Source organism: Cupressus sempervirens, chromosome 11, assembly GCF_028749045.1.
Source record: "Cupressus sempervirens isolate cs-2001-9-10 chromosome 11, ASM2874904v1, whole genome shotgun sequence".
NCBI lineage: Eukaryota > Viridiplantae > Streptophyta > Pinopsida > Cupressales > Cupressaceae > Cupressus > Cupressus sempervirens.
The window spans coordinates 549,381,111-549,407,580 of record NC_143128.1 but is presented as its reverse complement, the minus strand read 5'-3'; the positions used below and the strand labels follow the sequence as shown (position 1 = coordinate 549,407,580).

Here is a 26,470-nt window from a genome sequence, read left to right as displayed (position 1 = left end):
ACGAGGAAAACACAATAATAATCAGCCATGGGAATGATGTTATTTCCGACGCAAAATATTTGTCTGGTACGACCGCCCACATGTACTGTTGCCCAAAAATCCCCACCTATATTGATTTGCTCAACAATCAGAATTCACAAACAGAAGCGTGGCAATGGCGGATATTTATGCAGTGCTAGGCAGATAAGAGCTCAACAAGATGATCCTTCTCCTGCGCAATTTATGAGGCGAATCGAGCAAGTTTGGTCGATTTCTAAGGTACCCATTTTACGAGAAAGATATTTTTATCCAGTTTGTTTTGGGCAAATCTAATTAAAACTTCAAATCATATCTTGAGCTGGTATTAGCGCAACAACAACAAGAAAGACATATAAAGTATTTGAAATTTGTAGGTTTTGCAATCCATGCTGCAAAGTTAGAAGGGATTTTTTTTTTTGAAATCGTTTGAGATAAAATTTAGGGATGGACTTTATCACGCTTTGTGGCTTATTATCAACCAAATGATAAACTTTTGAGATTTTCCTCCTTTACTGGATTTTTTTTGTCTGTACAACCCACAATTATACGCGCATCGTTAAAGGGCTCCAAGTTTTACTTATTTTCATTTCATCGAGATCAACCCTGCATCCCTAGGTTTACTAACAGATGGATTTTTAAGTTTGTTACAAGCACAGCCTTTTCAGTTCTTTACGATTACAAAGAAATCGTGGAAAACCTACGAAAGACAGTGATTAATGTTTTGCTTCTGGAATGTTGGCCAATTATATCTATCGCAGTTTACCATTTTTTTGATTCCAATACCCAATTCCTGTAAGTTCACGTAGACACCCAGGGTCTTTGGGGATCAGCTGCAATTAGTTCAATAACATAATTTTTTAAACAGAATGGAATCAGCCAAATATATCGCATTTTCACAGAAATAAACTTGTGGTCAACCTCATTTTATTCCCTTACTTAGACCAGTTCTCTTGGTGTAAGTAGATTTTTGAAGTTACAGTTCAAATTTTGGTAGTGAGATAAATATTTGAACGATTTATAAAATAGAATGGAAGGTAATCCTCGTGTGGGCTTTTCACAACATGGTCACAGTTTCTTCCCCAAAGGTATCCTCAAATACTACCCTTAATTTTTCTCGATTGAAAGCAATTTGTCAACGACACATCACAAATCATTAGATATGATATCCCATTAATATTCTATCAACATTAAATTATTCTTAATATGATTAGATTGCTATAGAATTGAATTGCATGGCTGACATCTTGTCTCCATGTTGTGTCTGACCGATTCTTGCAATTGGGCTTATCAGTGATCGGGCTAATCTGGGTTGGGCACTGAGCAGATATCCATACAGGTTTTGAATTGAAGAAAATGATAACTTCTTTGAAATAATTTATTAGTTCATCTCTAATCTTCTACTCCATTCTCTTCCAAAAACTCTGATATGACAACAAATAGCCATTGGTCTCAATTTTTATTCAAAGAACCTTTCACCTGGTATAAGACAGTCAGGGGGAATAAAAATTAGTGAATAGTTTTAATTGTCCTTCCCTATTTTAGTGGGATTTTACATTGCCCTCACTTTTTGCACAACCTTTTTCTTTAAGTTGTTTGACATGACTGCAGGGCCTTCTACTGTTTCCTGGTAGGTAGATTTTTTGGGGACACGAGGATGGGAACTGAATGTTTCCAATGGCTTTCTATTTTTTTGATAATTTGGGAATATCCCAAGAATAGCTTTTGCCTTCTACAGTTTCCTGGTGGGTAGATTTTTTGGGGTGGACGTGAAGATGGGAAATTTCAAATTAATGTCCGCACCCTGGCTTCTTTTTTTATTTGATAATTTGGGAATGTCCCAAGAATAATTTTTCACCATGGGGGGCATCTCTTGGAAATGTCCCCTAAAGGGTGGCCTAGTGGGTCCTGGGAATACCCTGACATTCCTTGCTGACTGATGTTTTTTTGCCTGCTTTTGGTTTTTAAAACCCCTAAAATCACCATGGTAACAGAATTACACAGCAAATCAATCATACAATGAGTATGATGATTTTCTTAATGATCCTTGTCCTTCATATGCGCCCTATAGCTGCAATTACTCTTCTTTTTGTGCAACTGGCTATCATTACTACACCTGTATGAGCATTATGATATGATGCTACCTTTCACCCAATGACTACAATAATAATTTAGCTACTGCTGTTGCTGGATCTTTAGCGTAAGCATTCAACAGAAATTACACTTCTATTTGGCCAAGTAGATTACACAATGGCTATAAGCATTACAGCAGTGTTGCTGGGCCTTCATGTGCTATAGTAAGGCTCATGAGTCATGATCTATCTTATCAGTGTTGCAATGTTGGGCCAATTCCGATTTGATTGTCTACATAGCTTCACATTTTTTCCTTGTAAAGTGTAAATATACTGCAATTCAAGTGTTTAAAGAATCTGGTGAGGATTTACAATCAATAGCTTATTAGTGTCATCACATGGCGGGATAGGATAAGTAGATCCAGATCACAGACAGGAATGCTGCTAGGTAAAAACTTTATAAAAAAACAGCTAATAATAGGGCACTCAAATCTTTAGACTCTAGATGGTACTTCTGGCTTTCAGCTTATTTGTAATGAATTTCAATTGTCAGCTACTATGATTATTAATGTTCAAATGATAACATTTTGATTTATAATTTGTGAATGGTATTGTTATCATTAACAATTATTGGACCGTTTTCTCACATATGTACTTACTCCCTCCCCCTCTTTCTCTACACACACACACACATGCACACAAGGATAAAAACAAAATATGATGAGTTTAAATAAAAATATTTAAACCTCCTCAAACTGTAATAAACTAACACTTGAGTTGCGACTGACAAAAGACGAGAGTACACCCAAGCAGACGTCATGCCCCTATTCTCTGGCTGGGGCGACCAACCCGGAAATGACATAATTAATAAATAAAAAATTTAATAATGAGATTATTAAATATTTCAAAATAAAGTTATTGTTTGAATTTTCCAGCTTGTGGTTGTTTTGTCTTGGGCTAACTCGCATTTTATAAATTTTAATCCTGGAAGCTGACCTGTTTGGGAGATTGTTTGGGTTGGTTTTCAAATTTTGGCTGACTTGAAGAGCAATATATGATATTTGGGTGGCGGATGTGAAGAGGGGAATGGAAGAATTTAGTTATGACTTGCATTATATCAGTGCAATTTTCCTCCAGACAAAAATCTGAAGGAACCCAGTGATTGTATGAAATTCCTATCAGCATCTTGTCCAGTTTTTATGGTGCCTTGGACTGTTATGGATCAGCACTCAGATCTGGAAACACCATTGGCGAGGGAGGATAGACAGCTGCGCCAAGGCAGCAGAACAATAGTTGTCAGAGGGTACCAGATAGAATCATCACCAGTTAGCAGGGATTCAGCGCCCCATGTAATGTGTCAATATTGCTGCCAGCTAATCTTAAGACAAAATCTTTGATGTGTTGTATCTTAGTCTTGTTTAAATTTGCCACTTGTGTTACAGGAAATTGAAAAAAGGAATCTAGTATAATTGAAAGAAACGGAAATATGAATTTGGTTTTCTGCACCTGGAATACTACAGAATAAACAATGGCAAAAGCAAACCCAATTTTGTTGAAATTTGACACTGTACTTTTTGTAATAAGTCCTGGGATAGATCTGAGATCAGGATGCCTTACAGGATAGTACTCTGTGTCAAATGACCTAAAATGTTTGGCTCTGAGATTCAGAGCTCTTGTGCCTTTTAAAGAGTCAGTCAAATTAGCACAGAAGGAGATAAAATGAGGATAATGCTGCTATTGAAACACACGAAAAAAGGTACTAGACAACTGATAAAATGACATTGTAACAGTTGATCTGGCCCTATTCACTTTTTCTCTTGCACAATCTATCCAATTTGGCGAGAAAGTTTTGCATTTGACTTGCAAGCTCAGTCTGGCTGTGGGAATCTTACCAAATGGCATGGTTAAAGGGGAGTCTGCCTAGTGGTTGTTCAAGCAAGACCCACATAAAAATGTTAATGTCAAATAGAAATCAGATTTGTACTATGTGTAGCATGAAAATTAAACCATAAATGAATACAAGAGGAAACAAAAAAATAGTAGGTAGTATTACAGAAGTAAGTAGTAAAATACTTGCTTGCTATTAACAAAGACCAAGAGGTCTATATATACAAAAGAATAAAGCGATGTTGCCTTAGGAAACTATCAAAAAGAATAGATGTATTCTATTCTAACAGATAAAGCTAAAAAAGCGAAAGCTAACTAAAGCTAACTAGATATTTACAATAGATTACCAGTAACTAATAATAGACAATTATCTATTATTGTAATACCCTTCCTTAATGGTTAATCTATCTAGAACACTAAGCTGTCATCTGAATTTGACAAACTTATCAAGACCAAGAGGCTTGGTGAGAATGTCTGTAATTTGATTTGTGGTAGGAACATACTGCAAATCTATAGTCCTGTCTTCAACTAGTTGTTGTATGTAATGACAATGAACATCCACATGCTTGGTTCGTTCATGGAAGATTGGATTTCGTGCTAACTTGATAACCTCTTTGTTATCAACAAACAGAGTAGTCGGCCCTGCTAGTGACATCTGCATATCCCCAAGCATCCGATGAAGCCAAACAGCTTCACATCCTGCCTTAATAGTCCCTTTGTATTTGGCCTCTATAGAGGAGTTGACTTTTTATCATCAACGGAGCCTACCCAATCTGAATGTGTGAACCCACTGAGTTTAGGATTAGAACTTTGAGAGTATAGAAGTCCATAATCTGAAGTGCCCTTCACATAACGAAGCACATGCTTTGCTGCCATCCAATGATCGGCTTTAGGAGCTGTCATAAAGCGTGAAATATAGCTCACTGTGATGTTGATATCAGGCCTAGTAGCAGAGAGGTAGATGAGGCTGCCTACTAGTTGCCTGTATGTAGTATAATCAACAAAAAGAGAATCAAACTTTGCTGATAACTTGAGACCTTTCTCCATAGGTGTTAATGCAGGCTTGCAATCTTGCATACAAAATTTGTCTAATAGGGCTCTGGCATATTTGGACAGAGAGATGAATATACTAGAAGACTATTGCCAAACTTCAACACCTATGCAATAATGCATGAGCCCAAGGTCAGTCATATCAAAAGACAAGCATAAATTCTGTTTGATTTTGATGTAGGAGCATCTTGCTTCACGGAAAAAAAGAAGGAAAAAAGATTGTCGAGGAGAGAGAAAGTGAGGAAAATAGAAAGAAAAAGAAAAAAGGAGAATTTTTATTTTCAATGTGCATAGGTGTCATAAATAGAAAAATAAGAAAAATAGTTATCATTCCATTAATCGAGGTGTATGGGTGGCATCTTAGAAGTTTGTGGAAAGTTCCTTAAATCATGCATTTAATATTTGTTGTGATCCACAAAGGAAATGTAATTTTCTAATTGGGCCACATGGTGGTGCTTAGTTGTATTTGGGTGGGAATTTAATATTTGTTTTAAGGTAGTTGTATTTATTTTTTATCGCACATTGGTTGTGTTTGTAATGTCTTGGGTTGGAAGTGCCTAATTAAGCAAGGCTTATTATCATTTGTAATTAAGTTCGGGAAATAGAAGTTTTCAATTGTAATTTCTTGTAGAAGCTCTTGGTGTACAAGCTAGTTGGAAGTTCTTGGTTTGGAAGCTCTCTCATATTGTAAGAATTTAGAGTTCTCTCATTTGGAGAATATTGTAAGGATTTTCAAGTATAATAAAATTGCTTGGGAAGCATATTATCTCTCTTTGTTTCCATATTGTTGCGTTCTTGGTTATGAGTTGGTAAGAGGTGTGGCCCTTCATCAATTGGTATCAGAGCGAGAGTTCTTGAGTGTGTGGACAGATCGCCGAACGTGAGGCAATTTACACCAGGATTTGCAAATAAGATTGATCTTGTGGTTGATTGATCTTCTAGATTGGTGGATTTGTTGTTTAGGATTTGCTAAAATTTTAGAAGATGCCTCCAAGAAGATTGGACCCTAAGGAAATTGATGACCTTAGTGATGCTATGGAAGAAAGGATCTCTGAGAAGATAAGAGCAGAGCTCAGATTTGAGATTGCATTGATGAAGAGTGACATGATTGCTGAAATTGTAAGTGCTTTGGGTGGTGTACCTAGGCATGTGGGTACTGAAGGCAATTATGATGAAGTTGTCGAAGACTTTCAAGTTGCTGGTGAGGACATAACTGATCGCTAGGAGAGACCTATTGGAATTAGGGCTGGTCAGTTTGCTCGACCTAGATCTTGCTCGACCTAGATCTCAGTTGAAGTTGAAACATAAGATGGAGGTTTCTAATTTTTCAGGTACTTTGAATCCTGAAGACTTGATTGATTGGATTGGTGAATTGGAAGATTACTTTAAGCTTGAGGATATTGAGGATCCACTCAGAGTGAGGTTGGCACAAACTAAATTGAAGGGACATGTTGCTCTTTAGTGGAAGGAACTGCAAAGAGACAGAGAAGAGAAAATGAAGATCACTAGATGGAAATTGATGGTGACTAAGTTGAAGGCTAAGTTCATTCCTGCTGATTATGAACTTGAGTTGTTTAAGAGGTTGTAGAATCTGAAACAGAAGGATATGATTGTGAAGGATTACACCGAAGAGTTCTACAAATTGACTATTTGGTATGGGCATAGAGAATTGTCAAAGGAAAAAGTAGCACAGTACATTAATGGTCTCAGATTCAATATTCAGGATGAGGTTGGTATGTTGAATATTTCTTCAGTTGAGGATGTTTATCAGTATGCTTTGAGAGCAGAGGAGAAGTTAAAGAGGAAGAATCAAGGTAGTTCTCGAGAGAAGGAGAAGTAGGATAGTTCAACACAAGCTAAACCAAAAGCAGAAGGTGAACCAAAACCTGTTGAACAAAAAAAGGACAGGTGGAGGTGTGTTTAGAGGTAATTGTTTCAAGTGTGGTCAAGAAGGGCATAGATCTTTTGAATGTCCAATCGGTAGGACAACTGCTGTTGTGAATGAGGTTGAAGCCCAGGAAAGTCAGCCTGAGTAAGGAGAAAGTTTGTTGGCTCGGCAAATACTAATGGGTAAGAGGACATTGGATTCTTGTCAGAGGACTAGTTTGTTCAAGACTTGTTGTAAGTCTGGTGGCAAAATCTGCAAGGTGATTGTAGATGGTGGTAGAACTGATAACTGTGTTGCTGAGGAGATGGTTCAAAAACTTGGTTTGAAGAGAGTGAGACATCCTTATCCTTATAGGATTGGTTGGTTACAAGGTGAGCATGCTTTGGAAGTGAGAGAGCAATGCCTTGTTGATTTCCAGATTGGGCAGTATAAGGATCAAGTGTTGTGTGATATTGTGGATATGAACAGTTGTCATGTGTTACTTGGTAGACCTTGGCAATATGATTGTAGGGCTATGCATGATTGTGTTAGGAATGCGTTTACTGTTGAGAAAGGTGGTGGGAAGTTTTCCCTGATTCTTTTGCAGAATGAAGAGCTTAGTAGGAGGAACCTGAGTATTGGTAGCCAAGTTGAGTTGGCAGATTTTGAGAAGATTGGAAATCATCATCGAAAGAAAACCTATGGAACACCTGTGGTGGATGTGAAGGAGAAGAAGAAAAACAGGCGAAAGAGTGTGCAAGTTGAAGACTTGGAGGGCATGTATGTGAAGAACTGTATTGGGATTTATGTGCTGAATCCAAGATGATGTTCTTCCAGTTACTAGAACATCTTTTTGAACCTGGGGTGTCTGATGCAAGAGCATCTTGCATCACGGAAACAAAAAAGTGGAGGTGAGAGAAAGTGACGAAAATAGAAAGAAAAGAAAAAAAGAAAAAAGGAGAATTTTTATTTTCAAGGTGCATAGGTGTCATAAATAGAAAAATAAGAAAAATAGTTGTCATTCCATTAATCGAGGTGTATAGGTGGCATCTTAAAAGTTTGTGGAAAGTTTTTTAAATCATGCATTTAATATTTGTTGTGATCCACAAAGGAAATGTAATTTTCTAATTGGGCCACATGGTGGTGCTTAGTTGTATTTGGGTGGGAATTTAATATTTGTTTTAAGGTAGATGTATTTATCTTTTATCACACATTGGTTGTGTTTGTAATGTCTTGGGTTGGAAGTGCCTATTTAAGCAAGGCTTATTATCATTTGTAATCAAGTTCGGGAAGTAGAAGTCTTCAAGTGTAATTTTTTGTAGAAGCTCTTGGTGTACAAGCTAGTTGGAAGTTCTTGGTTTTGAAGCTCTCATATTGTAAGAATTTGGAGTTCTCTCATTTGGAGAATATTGTAAGGATTTTCAAGTATAATAAAATTGCTTGAGAAGCATTTTATCTCTCTTTGTCTCCATATTGTTGCGTTCTTAGTTATGAGTTGGTAAGGGTGGTGTGGCCCTTTATCAAATTCCTTGCATCAAAGATGTTGAACTGCTAGCGATGATCAAATCATCCACATAAATACCCAGAAGGATGATGTCACTGTCAGTAGTCTTGATGTACAGATTTGAGTCTGAAGAACTCTTGAAGCCTTGATCATTGAGGTACTTATCAATTTTCATGTACCATGCTCGAGGGGCCTGCTTCAAGCCATAGAGGGCTTTTACCAATCTGAGAACTTGATGGTCTTTACCAATAACCTTGAAACCAGGAGGCTGTGTTATGTAGACCTCTTCATGGAGATCACCATTCAGGAAAGCACTCTTGACGTCCATCTGATGAACTTTCCAGCCAAACTGTGCTGCCATGGCTAGGACTAATTTGATGGTGCTCATCTTTGCAGTAGGAGCAAAGGTCTCCTTATAATCAATGCCCTAATGTTGAGAAAGGCCCTTCGCCACTAAACGAGCTTTGTACTTGTCCAAAGTACCATCCAATTTGTATTTGATTTTGTAAACGCATTTGTAGCCAATGGGTTTCTTCCCTGGTGTTGTTCTTCAGCAAGCTCTGGTGTTCAAATTGCATGGCCTGTTCCCACTCTGGAATTCCTTTAGCCTTTAAATATGTTTAAGGTTCAAGCACATTGTGAATGTTGGCCATGAGAGCAAAGTTAACAGAATCTATAGTTTTGCTCTTTTTCTGAGTAGTTCTCCCATCAATGAGCTCATCATCACGAAGATCAGCAAGTGTCTTAGCCCACCACTCACCACTTAGGCCAGATAGGAGAATGACCAACATGAGTATCAGGAGATGCATGATGATTAGGTTCCTCACCAGAAGAATCTGGATCAAACTTAGGTGAAGCATCTACAAAGCGAGGTGATCTTACAGGAGAAGCTGGAGGTGTCTGTACAGGTATCACTGGTATAACTGGAGTTGCAGTAGCTACTGGAGCCCTCCCAACAGGTGGACCTAATGGAAGCCAAACTTCCAAATCATGAGCTTGCATAGGTTGGTCTGTTGGATCAGGAACAGGAGAAACAGGCATGAAAGGTCCTCGCTGCTCATCAAAGACTACATCACGATTGTAGATGAGATGAGATGTCTCAACATCGATCAGACGGTAGGCTTTGTGAAGACTGCTATATTCAATAAGCATGAGTTTTTGACTCTTGGCATCCAACTTGGTGCGTGACGCATCAGGGATCCAAACAAAAACAAGGGAGCCAAAAACCTTCAGGTGACTGATTCTGGGCTTGTGACCTGACCAAGCTTCTTCTAGAGTGATCGCCATTATGGGTTACCGGTTCAATAGATAAACTGCAGTATTAACTGCTTCTGCCCAAAATTGCCTTGGAACATGTTTGTATTTGAGCATGGATCGAGCCATCTCGGTGATTTTTCTGTTCCAACAGTCAACTACACTGTTTTGTTGTGACATGTGGGGTGTGGTTCACTGGTGTTTGATGCCATGTGTATCCAAGAAGCTGGAGAAAACATTAGAACAAAATTCCCCACCATTGTCTGATCTAAGAGTAAAATAGATTTCCCAAACTCTTTTTCAACTAAAGGTTTAAACTTGTGAAATACAGGAAATGTATCTGATTTCTTTTTAAGGAAATACACCCACATTTTTCTACTGAAATCATCAACAAACAACAAAAAATACCTGGACCCAAGAACAGAAGGAGTGGCCATAGGGCTGCAGATATCGACATGTACAAGCTGAAGTATCTGAGAAGCTCGCCATGAGTTACCACTGGTGAAAGGTGTGCAATGTTGCTTCTCAGCCTGGCATGCATCACAAACTCCAAGCTGTTGGGTTTGAATCTTTGGCAATCCAAAAACTAGCTCATCCTGAGCAAGCTGTGAGAGATAATGCACATTTAAGTGCCCATATCGCTGATGCCAAAGTGTGTTGACAGAAGACTGAAGAGCAGCCATAACTAAGTCCTGAGAATCACCAGAATTAGTAAGTCTGAAAAGACCATGATCCTCAAGATCCACTGCAACAGTAGACTTAGTTGCCCGATCAGTGATGGTGCATTGATGTGAACTGAAGGTGACTGCCAAGTGTGGAGAATATCGCAACAACTAATTGACTGAGAGTAGATTTAGTTCCATCCCTGGAATGTAGTACACATCAAGGAATATGAGATTCCTCCCAACAGACTGAATTTGAATGTTGCCTTTACCGACAACTGTGTACTCTTCTTTGCCACCAAAAATAACAGTCTAAATAAGGCTGGTAATCAGTCAATTAGTCTCTGCGGTGAGTGAAATGATGAGAGGCACTTGAATCAATGTACCAGGCAAACAACTTCACATGATTTGTAGGTTTTTTAGCCATGAAGGCATAAAAGGTAGATTCCGCCTGCTCAGTGTGCTCTGCATTGTTCGCTTTGGGCTCCGAACTTGATTGCTTAGATTGTGTAGCTAAGGTTTCCGACATTCAACCTTCATGTGTCCAAACTTGTGGTAGTAGTTGCATTGAATGTTCTTTCGAGAACCATTTGATGCTGGAGCAGAAGAATTCTGTTGAGATGGTTGCTAAAACTTGCCTTCTGAAAGGATTTCGCAGCAAAGGCTTGCTTTGTGGAGATGGAACTGGAGCTGCTATCGAATTGTTGTTTCCACTGATCTTGCTGAAGCAACAAGGTGCAGAGATCAATGAACTTCAAATCAACACCAGAAGATGTGATGTTGAGACTCTCGATAAAATGCTCATAGGATTTTGGTAAACTTCGAAGAGTGATAACCATAATATCCTCTTCCTCCATCTTGTGACTGATGGCAAGTAACTGATCACGGATTTCCTGAATTTGATTCAGGTGTGCCTGGAGTGAGGTGTGCTCATCCATGACAATAGAAAACAGAGTGTTTTTCAAAAAGAAAGCTCTGCTTTTGTCAAAAGTCTCACGAAGACCTTTGAGATGTGTCCAGATCTCGACAGTTGTCTTGCCGGATGGGATCTGAGAAAGTTGATCATCAACCACAGATAATTTGAGAAGCATCATTGCCTCTCGATTATTCAGATCCCATGTATCTTGATCAGGACTAGGAGAAGTCGAACGCTTCGTAACACTCAGAACAAGTTGATTGGTGTTCCGATATTCAAAAATTGCGATAATCCGCTGCTTCCAAGTGCCATAATTTGGACCATTGAATTTGGAGTTGTGCTCGAGAAGAATGTTTCTTAGAGATGCTATGGCACGCTTTTCAATGAAAAATTGTGAAAATCTATGAAGGCATGTTCGAGGCAAAAAATGGAAGACCCAAAAAATTCGGAGAGTAACCCAGAAGAGAGCTCGAAACACCCAGAAGGAATATGTTGTTTTTTGGATCTGTTGGCTCGAAAATCGAGGCACAAAAAATGAGACACCTAGAAAAATCGGACAACCTAGTTGAGCTCTTGAAAAACCCACCAAGAATTTGTGATCAATTTTTTTTTTGAGCCCAAAAATTAGCTGGTGGCCATTAATGGTTGAAATTGTAGAAAAAAGGTGTTTTGCAGGTAGAAAAATGGCTGATTTTATTCAGAACAGAGGCTTTTTGGCTGAGACAGCAGAGAGGATGAGGAAACAACACCAAAAACGCCCCAAGAAATCACTAATTTGCAGATTTTCGATTTTTAGAAAAATGACCAAGAAAAATACGCCTCTTTTTCAGACAAATTCGTAGATCTCTCTCAGAAACCCTATCTGTGACTAGGTATTACAAAGCACGTAAAAGACTTCAGGAAAAATTTCAAATTTTTTTGAAGTCTAGGCTCTAATACCATATTACGAAAGTAATTGGTAAAATACTTGCTTGTTATTAACAGAGACTGAGAGGTCTATATATGCAAAATAATAAAGCGATGTGTCCTTAGGAAACTATCAAAAAGAATAGAAATATTCTATTATAACAGAGAAAGCTAAAAAGCGAAAGCTAACTAAAGCTAACTAGATATTTGCAATAGATTACCATTAACTAATAATAGACAAATATCTATTATTGTAATAGGTAGAAGGATACAAGGGGAGAAGGATCAAATGGCACAAGGGTTGGGAAAAGGGTCTGGGGAGGGAGAGGAATAAAGGGAGAAGGATAATGAAGGAAATAAGGCAAACCCTAATAGTTGTGGAAGGGAGAATCCGCCAACATGGTGGTAGAAAATTAAAATGAAACCTAGATAGAATTAAATACTTTCACAAGTGTCCACGAGCCTCCAAAAATTGGTGTAGTGCTCCACAATATCCTTGCTACAACAGTGCTTCAAATTTGAAATGCTTCAAGATGGTAGCTCCTACAAAGAAACGAGAGGAATTGTGAATTGTGATTATGAAATGAGGGATATATTAGGCTTATTAGATGGTTTTAGGTGGCATTTAGCTAAGAGGAGTGTGAAAACATATGAAGTATCAATATTTGAGTCTAGCATTTAATTACGGTAGTAAGAGGAGCAACCATGTGTGAAGGTTTATACAAGTGTTTATTCATTGAATGAGCCTCAATTATTTTAGGGGTCATAAAGAGAAGCAAGAGGCACAAAATGGTAACGATTTTATGTTCATTTGACCCATGGAAGGCTAGATTTGAGGAGTTGAAGGGATGGGTTAATGACACATGGAGGATAGCTACAAACATCAAATAAGGGGTTGAAAAAGGATAGTTACTATTTTGGAAAGGTAGGCAAGGCATAGAAGAAGGGACGCAAACACATGGGGATAAATACATGGGCATAAGGTAAGTGAAGGGAAGACAAGGATAAATAAGGGGAACAAGGGGCCAAGAAGAGGTAAAAATTCATAGGAAATTCAAAAATTATAATTGATGCAGCCACAGTAAAAGAAATGCAGAGCATGGAATTATCATCACTATTATGTATACAATAATTTACTATGATCACAACTTAGTGTGTTGGTTGATTTGATCATCAACTTTGTATAGCCTCAAACGCATAAGCTGTAAACAATAGCGATCAGTGCTTATCAAGAAATGGCATATGATCCATGTGTAGCTTCACATTCTAGGTCATTAGCAGAACATGATACCTTTTATCCCTTTGTGTAAGTTTGTGCGAAGCTTTGGATTGCTTATGGTTGAAGGTTGGGAGTAAGATGGAAGGCATACCATTATGGTATGTGGATGGAAGAAAGTTTGAAAGGTCAACCCCAAAAGGCAATAAAACCTTAGAGTGTTGGGGATTAAGGTTTGGAGCTGACCTGCACTTTTTACCGGTTACAAGTGAAGGTTGTATCTTTAACATTTATAGGGAGTATAAAGGAAAGTATGAAGTGGCTAAGATCGAGGATGCATAAGAAATAATAGAAATATAGTGGGAAAGCATTTGAAGGAATCAATGAGGCTTAGGGGTTGGTGTAATTTCCCTATTTTTGTGCCTTCCTTAGTGTCAGTACCAGCTAGTAGGATTGGCCTATTAGTAGGGTCCCGTAAGACAATGAGATAGATAGGGAACTCTGCAAGAGCTTATGATGACTTATTACGGCTTGGAGAGCTAGTTTGACCACTCTTGGGCAGTCTCCTAAATTTTAGGAGGAATCCATAATTTTTAGGGGTGAACTTAGAGTTAGCAGGAATACACCAGGAGGCCTTTGGGATCAGGGTGGAGATTTCAAGGACAGTTCCTATTTGTAACGAGAGTTTCTAAATTTTAGGACAACTACCAGTTAGCTCACCATGGTCAGGCGATATCAGTGATCTGGGAGCTTCACACAGAATTCAAGTTGAGGTCCAGATGAGTGAGTTACAAATAAATTGGAATTAAGTTTAATTATTTCATAAGTTGGTCATAATAAAATAATAACAAAGGTGATTATTATAATCACTTATTATTTAATAAAGTTTTATAATATTGGGCCCAAGTCCCTAGGCATTAAATTAAGTTATAACTTAAAAGGGGGCCAAATTTGTAAGGAATAATGATCCTCTTGAAGTTAAAAAGTGTAGGAGGGGATTCCAATTAAAAAATAATAAAACATTATTTTGTGTTAAAAGTAGCGAGGGGGGGGGGGGGGGGTGGAATTTCTAATTCGAAATTGGCTCTTGGAGGGAAAATTGGAAAAGCATAAAATTAAGTTTTGGAATCTATGTTACAAGATTCAAGAAGAGTTGGCAGATTAACGGATTTCCGGATGATTCATTGATTAACAGAGGAACAAATGTGTTCCTTATAAAGAATTACAAGGACGTTGTTTCTAAAAGAAACAACGTAGACTGAAGACGGAATTAGAAACAAAACTAGAGACAGGATAGGAAACATTCCTATCTGGACTGAAGACAAAAGAGACAGAATAGGAAACATTCCTATCTAGACTGAAAGATGGACTACAGACAAGTAGTTGACTATTATAGAAAGTATAAGATATTATCTTAATACCCTCCGTTAATGGTCAACGTACGAATGTCGAAACATTCTGGGATAATTGAGACCCTCCCTGGATCTACAGAATGTTGAGACCAAGAAGCTTTGCCAGAAGAGTGCTATGACTCAAAATAGGTTGCAATTACAAAACTTCATTTTTGTGGAAAAAACGGTAAAACTTAGAATCTCACGCAACCTTGCGTATTACAGACAACTTGAAATGATTTTTGAGGAGAAAATCAACAAACCCATAAAAACAGAAACAAATTCAGAAGGCGAAAAATGCAGCTTTGCCTTGATCAGGGAGCTCGACAACTTGTGCTGTTGGCTGGGAAGCATTTTGCCTTGCTTGGGCAGCCAAACGTTTCCCGCACTCGAATTTCATATGGCCGAACTTGTGACAGTAATTACACTGTACATATTGCTTCGTAGAGCCATCTAGAGATTGAGTAGAAGGTTGATGCTGGGAAGGCTGAGAAGACTGATGGTTGCTGATGTTCGGTTGAAAGGATTTGGCAGCAAATGCCTGCTCTGAGGAGGTTGTAGAAGCACTACTGCTAAACTGTTGTTTCCAACGATCCTGTTGCAGAAGTTTGGTGCATAATTCTGGAAACTTCAGATCAACATTAGTTGACGTAATGTTGAGTGTTTCTATGAAGTGCTCATAGGATGATGGTAGACTTTTTAGAGTGATGACTACCATATCCTCTTCCTCCATTTTTCGACCAATAGCTTCGAGCTGATCACAAATGTCCTTAATCTTTGTCAGATGCTCTTGTAAGGACATACGTTCATCCATCATAATGGAGAACAACTGATTCTTTAGAAAGAATGCCCGACTTTTGTCAGATGTTTCATGTAGCTCCTTCAAATATTTTCAGCTTTTTGCAGTTGACTTGTCGGAAGGAATTTGCGGTAACTGATCATCAATAACAAAGAGCTTAAGAAAATTGAGGCACGGAAAACGAGGTACCCAAAATTTTTTGACGAAGACTCAGATGAGGTCTCGAAAAACCCACCAAGAATGTCCAAGAATCAAGAATGCCAGTAGCTGAATACGCGGGCAGAAATGAAGACCAGGCGCGGGCGTGATCGTGATCAGACCCCTAGACGCAGGCGTGAGCAAAATATTTCGAAAATAAATTCCAGCAGAAAAAATGCAGCTTCGGTCTGCATCTTTGCACGTTTTGTTCTAAAAACAAACGCTAGTTCATAATCACGGGAGTAGCAAAAAAACGGGAGTTCCTTAGCCACAAATGTGAGTTTCAGAACATGGGAGCAAAAAAGAAAAACCGCAAGTTGCAGATAATTGTCCACGATTTCCACGCGTTTTGCAGATGACAGGTGTTGCAGAAAAAACGTGTTTGGAAGTCACGATTTTTAGGGCAGACTGGTTGAAATCTCAGACACAAAAACCTCAGACAAAAACCCTAGTTGAAATCTCAGGGTTTTTAGAAAGCAAGGATCACAAAATAATTTCGAAAATTGGCTCTGATACCATGTTACAAGATTCAAGAAGAGTTGGCAGATTAACGGATTTCCGGATGATTCATTGATTAACAGAGGAACGAATGTGTTCCTTATAAAGAATTACAAGGACGACGTTTCTAAAAGAAACAATGTAGACTGAAGACATAATTAGAAACAAAACTAGAGACAGGATAGGAAACATTCCTATCTGGACTGAAGACAAAAGAGACAGGATAGGAAACATTCCTATCTAGACTGAAAGACGGACTACAAACAAGTAGTTGACTATTATAGAAAGTATAAGATATTATCTTAATAATCTAAAAGTCATTTTTTGATATTGGCTTTTGTGTGAGAGCTCTGGGAAGAGTTTCAGCCTTTCCGGTGTCTAAGAATGAAAACTCTCAGAAGTTTTGAGGATCTGCGGGTGTGAAATAAAACCCCAGGGTCTTCTAGTGCACAGATCTGTTCATTTTTGTAGTGGTAATCAGTTTTAGTGTAATGAGACTCTGATTATATTTTACAAACTATGACTCTGTTTAAGTGACTTCCATCACTTTAGTAGGTGATACATTGGCCCTGGTGTTCTCCTGGGCTTGACATGGATCAATGTCAATCTGATGATGTTCACATTCTTATTAATATATTAAGTGATTGTATAAGCCTCCATTAGATGCTCATGAATATATGCTGATTTCTTACAGTTGTCTATGGGATTTTATTAGCTATATTTGTTATTATATTTACTGCAGTCCAACTGTGGCTTTCTTGCAAGGAATCTTAAATCTAAGGACGATGCTGCCAACTTGTTGAGCTTGACCTGAAATTTGATTTATTTAACTATCTTGGTGTTATGATACCATGGGAGTAGGAATGTAGTGATGATTCCCCAAATTAAGAAACAACTATTTTAATCATGCTCACCCTTCCTGTACATCATCAAGATGGGCATTGATCTCCACCTTTATGATGATCCCCAAAAAGCCAATGTTAACTCCATCCTGATAACAGATTCAATTGAGAGAGGGTTTAGGAATTGGAACAACTTATTTGCATGCCTTCTGCATTAAACCCACTGATTTGTTACCCTTGATTAAATTACTTGGTCCCTTAAAATTCAGGATCTAGGTTTCAAGGGTTCCAAGGCCTTGAGGGAAAAGTCCCGAGATGGGTATGATTCGTATGAATATGTTCTCCAGAAGCCTTGAGGAACCCTGCTTGCCAAGCGCTCAAAGGGCAAGTAATTCCCCACCCTTCTTAGGGTTGATCAGGAGATGGGTAAGGAATTGGGGCTTAAGTATGTTAATTGTTAAATGTATTTTGAATCATTAATTGTTTTAATCTGGTTAAATTCATAGTGATGTATGTTGATTAATGTTGATTATTGAGAATTGGCGGCCTCCTAGTAGGGAACATTACAGAGACTAAGTAAATTGCCATTTCCAAGAAATCCAAACCCTAGTTCGGAATTTTAGGGTAAATTGAGTAAAGTCCCAATAGGGACATTACACAAACTCCCTTCAAAAGAGAGAATATGAGAAGGATTGAAAAGTCTTCCCAAAATAAGAGAGATCAATCCTTAATACTAATAGACTATGTTAATTCTGTAACTTGTAAACATACTGATCTGATAACAGATCAGACTGATCTGATATGGCTTGATAAATATTGATCTAAGTCTTTGCATTGTTCTCTTATGGATATCGGTGCCAATCCTTGTGTGTGAGTTTAAAACTAACTAAAACTCCTTTGATTTGGTTTGTGTTTAAAGCTTATTAATTTCATGGAAAGTCACCGACTTCTAGAGGTTAGGCAAAATAGACTTTGGAAGAGCCATGTCCTTTCTGAGGACATGTCCCTTGATTTCTATATTTATTAGGGGTAATGTTGAAGTCTTAAGAGTACACAAGAACACAAAATAGTTTGCTCTTTAGTCAATACTGCCCATATACAACTTGCAGAAGAAAAGACAGTTTTCAGAATTATATTTCTAATTCAAGGCAATACTTTGAGACTATTCACAGCAAGCTACAAGGAGAGGAAGAAAGGTAGAATCTAATCTCTGATTGAGTCATAGAATTTGCAGAAAATTTACAGACTAGGTATATTAATGTGAAGACCATTCAAAGAAGTATGAACTGTAAACAGTTGCCAAATAATCAACTTCCGACTCTAGCAGTGAAGCATTTCGAACAAAATCAGGATTAGAATGTTGAAATTGTAGCTGTAGGAGACACTTCTCCTTACCTGATTTGATTACATCAAGCATACAGCATACAGTTATTGTAATGAAGGTTTTGTATCGGCCTCTTCACCGTTATTGTGGATCTGTAATGTCCCACCAAGGGATCCAAAAGAAGTTAACCTAAAGTTTTACCAAGTTTGTAAAACATTTTGTTTGAAAGAATAATATACACATCAAACATAAAGTAGCAGAAGCAATAACATACAATTATAATTAAGCATACATCACAGATTACATTCCTTAAGGATTCCAAGACGTTGAGTCACATTTAAATTTAATTAATACTAATTCTAATACATAACACATCCACATGAAAGAATAATTAAAAGTTCAGAATCCATTTAAATAATATACAATTGTTCTAAATGCCACTTGGCAATAAAATTTGGAATGCTCAACCATCCACTGTACATGTCACAAGGTATGAAAGGCTAAAAGAATATACATTTATAAAAATAGATTACATCATCCCTTTCGGATCCATGAAAGAAAGTACAATACAATAAGTGAAACCATCCATCATAAAGATATAACCATCCATCATAATACACAAAGATAGAATGAAAGAAAATGTAGACAAGGAACTCTAGCCACGACATCAACGAATGGATCTCAATGGTAAGAGTAAAAAGCACTACCACCCGATTGCGTGGTAACCCAAAAAGGCCCATTCCCACTGTGCTGAGGAGATAGTCTCAAGTCCCAAATAGGATATCAATCCCAAAATCAAAAGTAATATCTAAGTCAAGGAAACCCTAAAAGTAATCTAACTCAAAGGTTCCAAGATAAATCGACATCTAGACCTAGAGGCAAACATAGACATGTAGGAAATCTATACTGCTAGTGGGTAAGTGTCATTGCATGAACCAACTCTAGGGTTACTCAGCTAGTCTTTTAATCCTCTGGCCCCCAAGTGACTCCATGCAGCACTAGTATCCATTTGTACGGACAAGGCATACTAATGAGTCAACTCTAAGGTTACCCGACTAGTCTTTTAATCGTCTGGCCCCATAGTGACTTTCTATGGTACCAATATCTTGTTAATTCATTTTAAACTCATTTAATGAAATGTTATCACTTATTAAATCACTTACAATGGGTTACCCTGGTAGCTACTTTGGGCCCCGACCTCCATTGCAAGCCACTTCCCAACTTAAACATACAGATTACCTACCCTAGGCTCATAAAAGTATAAATCAAAGAATCACAAATTTCACCTCAGCCCTATACAAGTGACTGGAAAGCATCAACAGATAATTCACAATAACACATCAGTTCTCTACGAGCAATTGGAAAGCATCCCAAAATATTGATTGAAGACTCAAAATGGCTGAGTCAAGTATTTCATACATTCACCTCAGCTTCACACAAGAACACTGGAAAGCAATAACAAACAATAAATACAAACTCATCATAGAGCATACCGGACACATTGCCATGGTTGAGTTAAAAAAATTAAGATCAATTGATCATAAAATCACAATCATAGAACCCCCAAGCCTCTGGTAGATGTCCTAAAATTGGTCAACACTCTAGTCAACCCAAACCCAAAGCATAGACAACATACAAAACAATGTAGTTTGTAGTTTGGTTTGATTTTGAAAGCACTTAGTTTTGAGTTAAACAATAAGGTTTTCAGTTTCTGTTTTCCGTTTTAATGTATGTTTCAAGTAGATAAAATTCACAAGTTACCCTGACAAATTAACCCGTTCTTATATTCGAATAAAATGCATAGGTACCCGTATTTGATTACAAGTCAATTAATCCAAATAATTAAAGGGAAAATTATTTATTTAAATTATTAAATAATAAATTATTGATTTTAAATAATTCTTTTTACAATTTTATTAAAAATCAATCTTATCGATAATAATAATTACATAAATTTAAAACTTCATTTAATAACATGCATTATTAATTATATTTAATTAAACTAAACTTAATTAAATTAATTAATAATTTTAAAATAAAAACTATATTAATATTATTTAATTAATTATTAAATTAATAAATATTAATAAAATTTATTAATAAATAATAATTAAAATTTAATTTAATATAATTATAAAGAACTTTTAAAAAAGAAAAAAGGAAATTTAAAAAAAACTTTAACACGTTTAAGGCCCGCCAGCCATATAGTACACGGCTGCTGCCGTGGCCGTGTTGCAGCCGCAATAGTTATTAACTGCTGCTGCTGCAGCACTGCTACGAGCAGCAGCTACGACTTTTAAAGCCACGGGGAGGTAAGGTGGGGAGTAAAACCCACCATCTCCAATATATATTTAATTTAATTTAATTTTTTTTTGTTATTAACAAAACAAGTCCCCCCCCCATTTAATGTATTTGCATATATATATATATATTTAATATATATATTTTTTACAGAATTTCTTATCACTACTTTGATAGGAAAATTACGGTAAACTATTCAAATTTTTAAACTAAAAATTATATTTATTTCAAAACCTCCTTGATTAAATACAAATTTCTTTCATCTACGGATCAAGGGTTTACCAGAAATTCACAATATTGAAATCCTCGTCACAAAGAATTTCAAATAAACATTTCACAGTCACGAAGAAGATAGGAAAAAGGAAATAATGTAATTATCTGTGCGAATTAAAACACAAGAATCTACTTGGATTCTGATGCTAAAATTGCATACACCAAAAAGATTTGTGAGAGAAATTTCTTCTCTCAAAACCTTCTCTCTTCAAAAATTTCTTCTCCAAATTTCGTGGTTCCTTCCCAAAACTTTGGTCCTTTGAAAATGAACGCTTAATTGGTGATAAGGAGTTCTTTACTAAATTTGGGGCACTAATTGTGTGATCACCCGAGAGGACTCCTTGCTTACCAGTCTTTAACTCTTTATTATCTTTCTTTTATGTTTTCATGCACGTTTATTGAAATATAAAATATCTTTATTTAATTTTACTTGACTTCTCTTTTTAATTAATTTATTAAATTTTAATCTTATGCACACTTTATGCAATCATAGAACTTTTAATAAAATAATATCTTTTTTCACTTTTTAATTTATTTTTGAAACGTTAATTGATAAAATATTTATTAACTTAAATAATAATAGTATTTAGCATTTATTTAAAAATGAACTCCTAAATATATTATTATTAAATTAAATAAATATTATCACGTTCTAAAATTAACTTATAATTTTTACCTTTAAATTTAATTCTTTTTATTTAATTAATTTCCAAATTAATTAAATATAATTAAATATTAAAAATATCATAACAATTTTCCATTAAATTAAATCATTAAGTTAATCATTTAATTTGACTTAATTAATAGAAAATCCACCAAAGACTTATAGGACAAAATACGAAAACCCATCATAGAAAAACACATACAAGAGCAAACTAAAGGATTATAATCACGAATTTACATCATATGACGCATTCAGAAGGTAATCAACTCAGATACTTGTCCTAATTTTCTAGGACAAATGGGTTTAAAGGTTAGGATTTAGACTTAAGAATTTATCTCCCCTCTCTTACCATTGTGATAATGTGATAGGGTATCCTCAACTTGGCAATTCAGGGAAGTCAATACTTAGTACTTGCAATCTGCATAAAATCCACGCATTTACAAACACATATATACTAAGCTAAACAGGCAATGGTAAGAAGTGGTGAATTGTGTAGATCTCCATTGGCAGGTGAGTACGACTCCCTTAACTACATCAGAAACGCCATACACGCACACCATACACATGCAGTATGGGGTAAGTATCCATAAGAAAACACATATGATAATCCATCTAACTAATCATCATCAATAACTAAAATCACTGTAATAATCATCATGCACACATGAAGTAAATAATACCAAGCAGTCTCATCCTAAAATCAATTGAATATGAAAGAATATATGATAATCTAAAAAACAATGCTACTAATCATCAAGCATAAAACTGGCTTAAAAGAGTACGGCAATAATAACAAAATGTAAACTAGGGACAGCCACTACAGGATCACGATAAATAATGATGAATCAACATCTTTCGGTTCTTGTTTTGCTGTTGATCCTTGTTATTGCTATTGGTTCATGAAATGTTGAGCTGTTGACATTCTCTAGGCCATATTTTGCATAACTGGTATATTCAATATGTCTCATCGCTGCATGCTTAGTGTGTGCAAGTTTGAAGTCCTGTGCAGTTACGTTGATAACCAACACTCATTAAGGAACGTGTTTGGAGTTCCGAGTGGTTGTGTTGGTAACCGTGTATCATTTGTGATTGCATGCTTGTTATGAAGAAAGAAAAGATGTCACTGCTGCTGTCATTTCATTTATTAGCTCACGATGAAGTATTCTTCAGTTACGTCTGTATTCTGAAGCTAATATTGAGGCCCATGGGTTACTGAATTCTATAGAAAGTGTGTTTGGTCATTTTGACGAGTATTGAAAATATACTGGTTTGAGCACTGTGTATGGTCTGTTGATACTATCGGACAGTCAATTTCTTGAAGGATATTCTCTGGGTAATTCCATTGAGTACTCATTGCTGTTGTATGAATTTTTTTTATGACTCTTAAAAGCATTTTTGTAAGCGGTTCGTACTGTAGTGTGATTCTTGTTTTGAGAAAAGTGAGCTTTGGTTACTCTGGTTATTCTGGACTTCATTCTTTCAGAGGTGGTGGTTGTGTTTTAGTTGTAGTTCATGCTTCATCTGTGATTATTGTATGTGGGTCTTTGGTGTGTATAGCATTCGTGTCTGTTATAAAAGTATTCTGTTTCGAGGACAGTGATAGTATGGGTTTATGTTTTCTACGGATAACTTTCTCCGTGTAATCATCATGTGACTGATCCTTGCATATGTTATCTGTAATTCAACAGAGGAGCAGTTCATTTTCTGTAGATGTCTAATCTTATTATGACATTCTACTAGTGTCTGTAATGTGATAACAGTCTTTGTGAAGAAATCATTTTTCTGTTGAAGTATGTGAGGCTTTGTATTGAATCTCTTGATTATTCAATAAAGGATCTACTTTGAATGTGGCTGGAGTTTTCCCCTCAGGCTGGAGGGTTTTCCGAGGATAAATTTCTAGTGTTATTTTGATCTTGTGTTTTAAAGTTTCTGTAAATCGTGTCTTTGTTTTTCTGGTTCTAAATTTAACACACAGCTACAAGTCTGCTGGAGTGAAAACAACACTATTTGACTATTGCATATATACAATCAAAGATGCCAATCCGCATGAGTGATCTAAACAATACTAAATGAAAATTGTGTAGATGGTGTGAAAGGAAGCAAAGTGTGGAAGAAAGCTTCCCAATGCCAAATCTAACAGGAGCGATTATGCAAAAAATCTCTTACAAACTGTTATACCTTTATTGATTAGACACATAAGTTTCAGATTTTAACAAACAAATGCACAACACCAGATTTGCATGGAAAAACCGTTTTGGAAAGAACCTACACTCCAAAATAGAGAGCTCAGTTGTATTACAACAACAAGAGTTACAACGGAAAGTACAAAGCCTATGCTCTTTATGAGTAGACACAACTTCACCAGTGGGATGACAGCAGAGAATTGTGGAGCAATTCCAGTAGTGTAATGAGGTCTTAAAAAAAATCAATCTGTCTCATGAAATCAATTAAAGCCAGCAACATATATGTAGAGATTAACACAAAAGATAGGTGCCCATGGTTTCCAAAACCATTTCCATGCATAAGAGGTAAGTGTTGTCGAAAACAACTACTTGCTAATCCCATGACATGTTGCACATAGCAATCTTCAAGAGCACTAAAAATGGTCATATGGTCTAAATCAATTCAAGTTTCACATAGAAATTGCCATAGTCAAAAATAGGCACCTTCCTTACCTCACACCACTTATCAAAAGTGAACACTGTAAATGACAGCTGCTAAACATGAATTCCCATCTCTTCTGCCGAACTTAGCAACCGTCATAGGCATAATGGAAACTTGTCATAGTCCCAACCAAGCATCTTATGACAGTAGTCCCCCCAAAAATAGGAACTCACAAAAGTGGAGGAATCCATGTTATAGTCTCATCTTCCATATAGGATGTCACCTCATCGAAAGGTCCCACAAAGATGATATGACATTAACAAGTTAGAAATTTAAGATATAACAATAATGCAAAAATTAATAAAATAATCTAACATGTTAGGACTCTTTGACACCTAAATCTCAACATGGCAAACTCACACTAATATATTGCAACCATGCAACAATCTTGCTGTCAAAGATGGAGGTACCAATAATTTCATAAATGCCGATCAACTGAAGAAGGTAGAGGATGGTTTCCATAAATAGGTGTGCAAAGGTGTCTATAGGGTATGTGTTCCAACTCACTATAATAAATACTAATAGACAACTCAGTGCTGTATCTGCCTAGTATATAGGAACAATGACTAATTACTCAACTCACGCCAAAACAAAATCAAGAAACAATTAACACAAGTGCAAACAGTAAAGTACTCCCATTATGCTGACTAGGAAAAGGTATCAGAAATCAACTGAAAACTGTTACAACAAAGTAATACAAGAAGAAATGACATCAAATACCTAAAATGGAGTACCTATGATTGAAAATGATGTGCAATAAAAAGGTACACACACACAAACGTAGATGAGGTTGTGATGATAAAAACAAAGTGCATATGAAAACCTCCCTTGGCACTTTACAAACAAAATCCTTGAATGCAAAGAGAAGTGTGGCACTTTATTTCAGTGTAAATTTATATCGATCTAATGCTCAATGGGTGTATTGCACACATACAGAAATACACATTATTTTAATTTGATATAATCACACAATTCCTAATTGTATGCTGCTAATCATTTTATCTAGTCGATTTTAAAGACAGAATAGGAGTTTTTTGTTGAAGGAGTTGTTCCAACAACATAATTGATAAGATTGGCTGCTCTCTAACCCAAGAAACATTGACTGTTGTGGTTGCAGCAACCAAGACCGGTTCCTTGTTCTTCATGTGATGCAAATGGATACGTAGAGTGTAAATGGTGTAGGGGGACAGGATTTTTCATACTAGGAGACAATATGCTTTGTGAAGTGCCATCACGGAATACAACCTGTGTAATTTGTGCAGGACAGGTACCATCTTATCATATGTTATGAGCTACATATTTCATGCATGGCATTTTGCACAAAGTTTTGTTCCCTGCTTACTAGATTATATTTTTTTTATATCTCTATCCTCTATCATCTGTCTGTATCATTTTGTTGTCACATTTTACACGACTTCATCTCCATTTTGCTCCCAGGGCTCAGTAAACTGTTCTGATTGCAAAGGAACTGGATACAAGGCAAAGTGGCTAGCTCAACCTCCCATGGAAACAGCTTAAAGCGAATGCACATGAAAATCTGTCTGAACTTGACTATGAGTATCAGACATGTTAGCCATGTACAGTGGTCGTCAGTTGTGGTAGTATTGCCATTTTAAAATGTACAGAATTGAAGTGTGCATCAAAAGCTAATTATTCTCTTTGGGTTATTACCTTGTGAAGGGAAGTTGTGTTATTTGGGAAAATGCCATTGGAATAAATTATCTGCAATTTTTGGTTTGAGAATGATTTGTTTGCAGTTGTTCAATTTTCAAAATTCTTCTGGATCAGACTGCATAGGAATTTACATAACCTTGGGATCTGAACTAATTTACCTGTGCAGTCTGATCTACATGAATATTGCAAATGTATGCAATTGCTAAGTGTATTTAGGGTTTCACAATGGGCTAGTGGGGTACTGGTCAAGAAATATATGACTTTTAGAACACCTACTCTACAATGTGACATGACAAAAAATATTTTTGTTACATAAGCTGAACTGTCAAAATTTCCTTGACTAGTTGATTGGAGACCAAGGCCCTCGAATTGTTGGAATCTAGTTTATTCTACTGTTGTAGGATACTGTATCTTTAGTTGCAAGTTCATAATGCAGAGTTGTAATTTTAGTATTGGATCTAAATCAGCAAAGGAATGTATGGCAATTCATGAA

At 36.6% G+C, this 26,470-nt stretch overlaps 1 protein-coding gene across 1 annotated transcript; it reads left to right on the top strand.

The window, feature by feature from the left end:
- LOC149530799 (DnaJ/Hsp40 cysteine-rich domain superfamily protein) lies at nucleotides 1-26,470 on the top strand. Its single transcript, XM_089810566.1, has 3 exons — nucleotides 1-258; nucleotides 25,421-25,570; nucleotides 25,741-26,470. Exons 1-3 carry the CDS (start codon nucleotides 28-30, stop codon nucleotides 25,819-25,821), a joined length of 462 nt encoding a protein of 153 aa, XP_089666692.1. The 5' UTR covers nucleotides 1-27; the 3' UTR covers nucleotides 25,822-26,470.

Bases quoted from the DNA above. Each gene is read 5' to 3' on its own strand.
- LOC149530799 (XM_089810566.1), top strand. From the start codon at position 28: ATGGGAATGATGTTATTTCCGACGCAAAATATTTGTCTGGTACGACCG. The intron at 259-25,420 runs GTACCCATTTTA...TTGTGGTTGCAG, and splicing joins AAGTTTGGTCGATTTCTAAG to CAACCAAGACCGGTTCCTTG. The intron at 25,571-25,740 runs GTACCATCTTAT...TTTTGCTCCCAG, and splicing joins GTGTAATTTGTGCAGGACAG to GGCTCAGTAAACTGTTCTGA.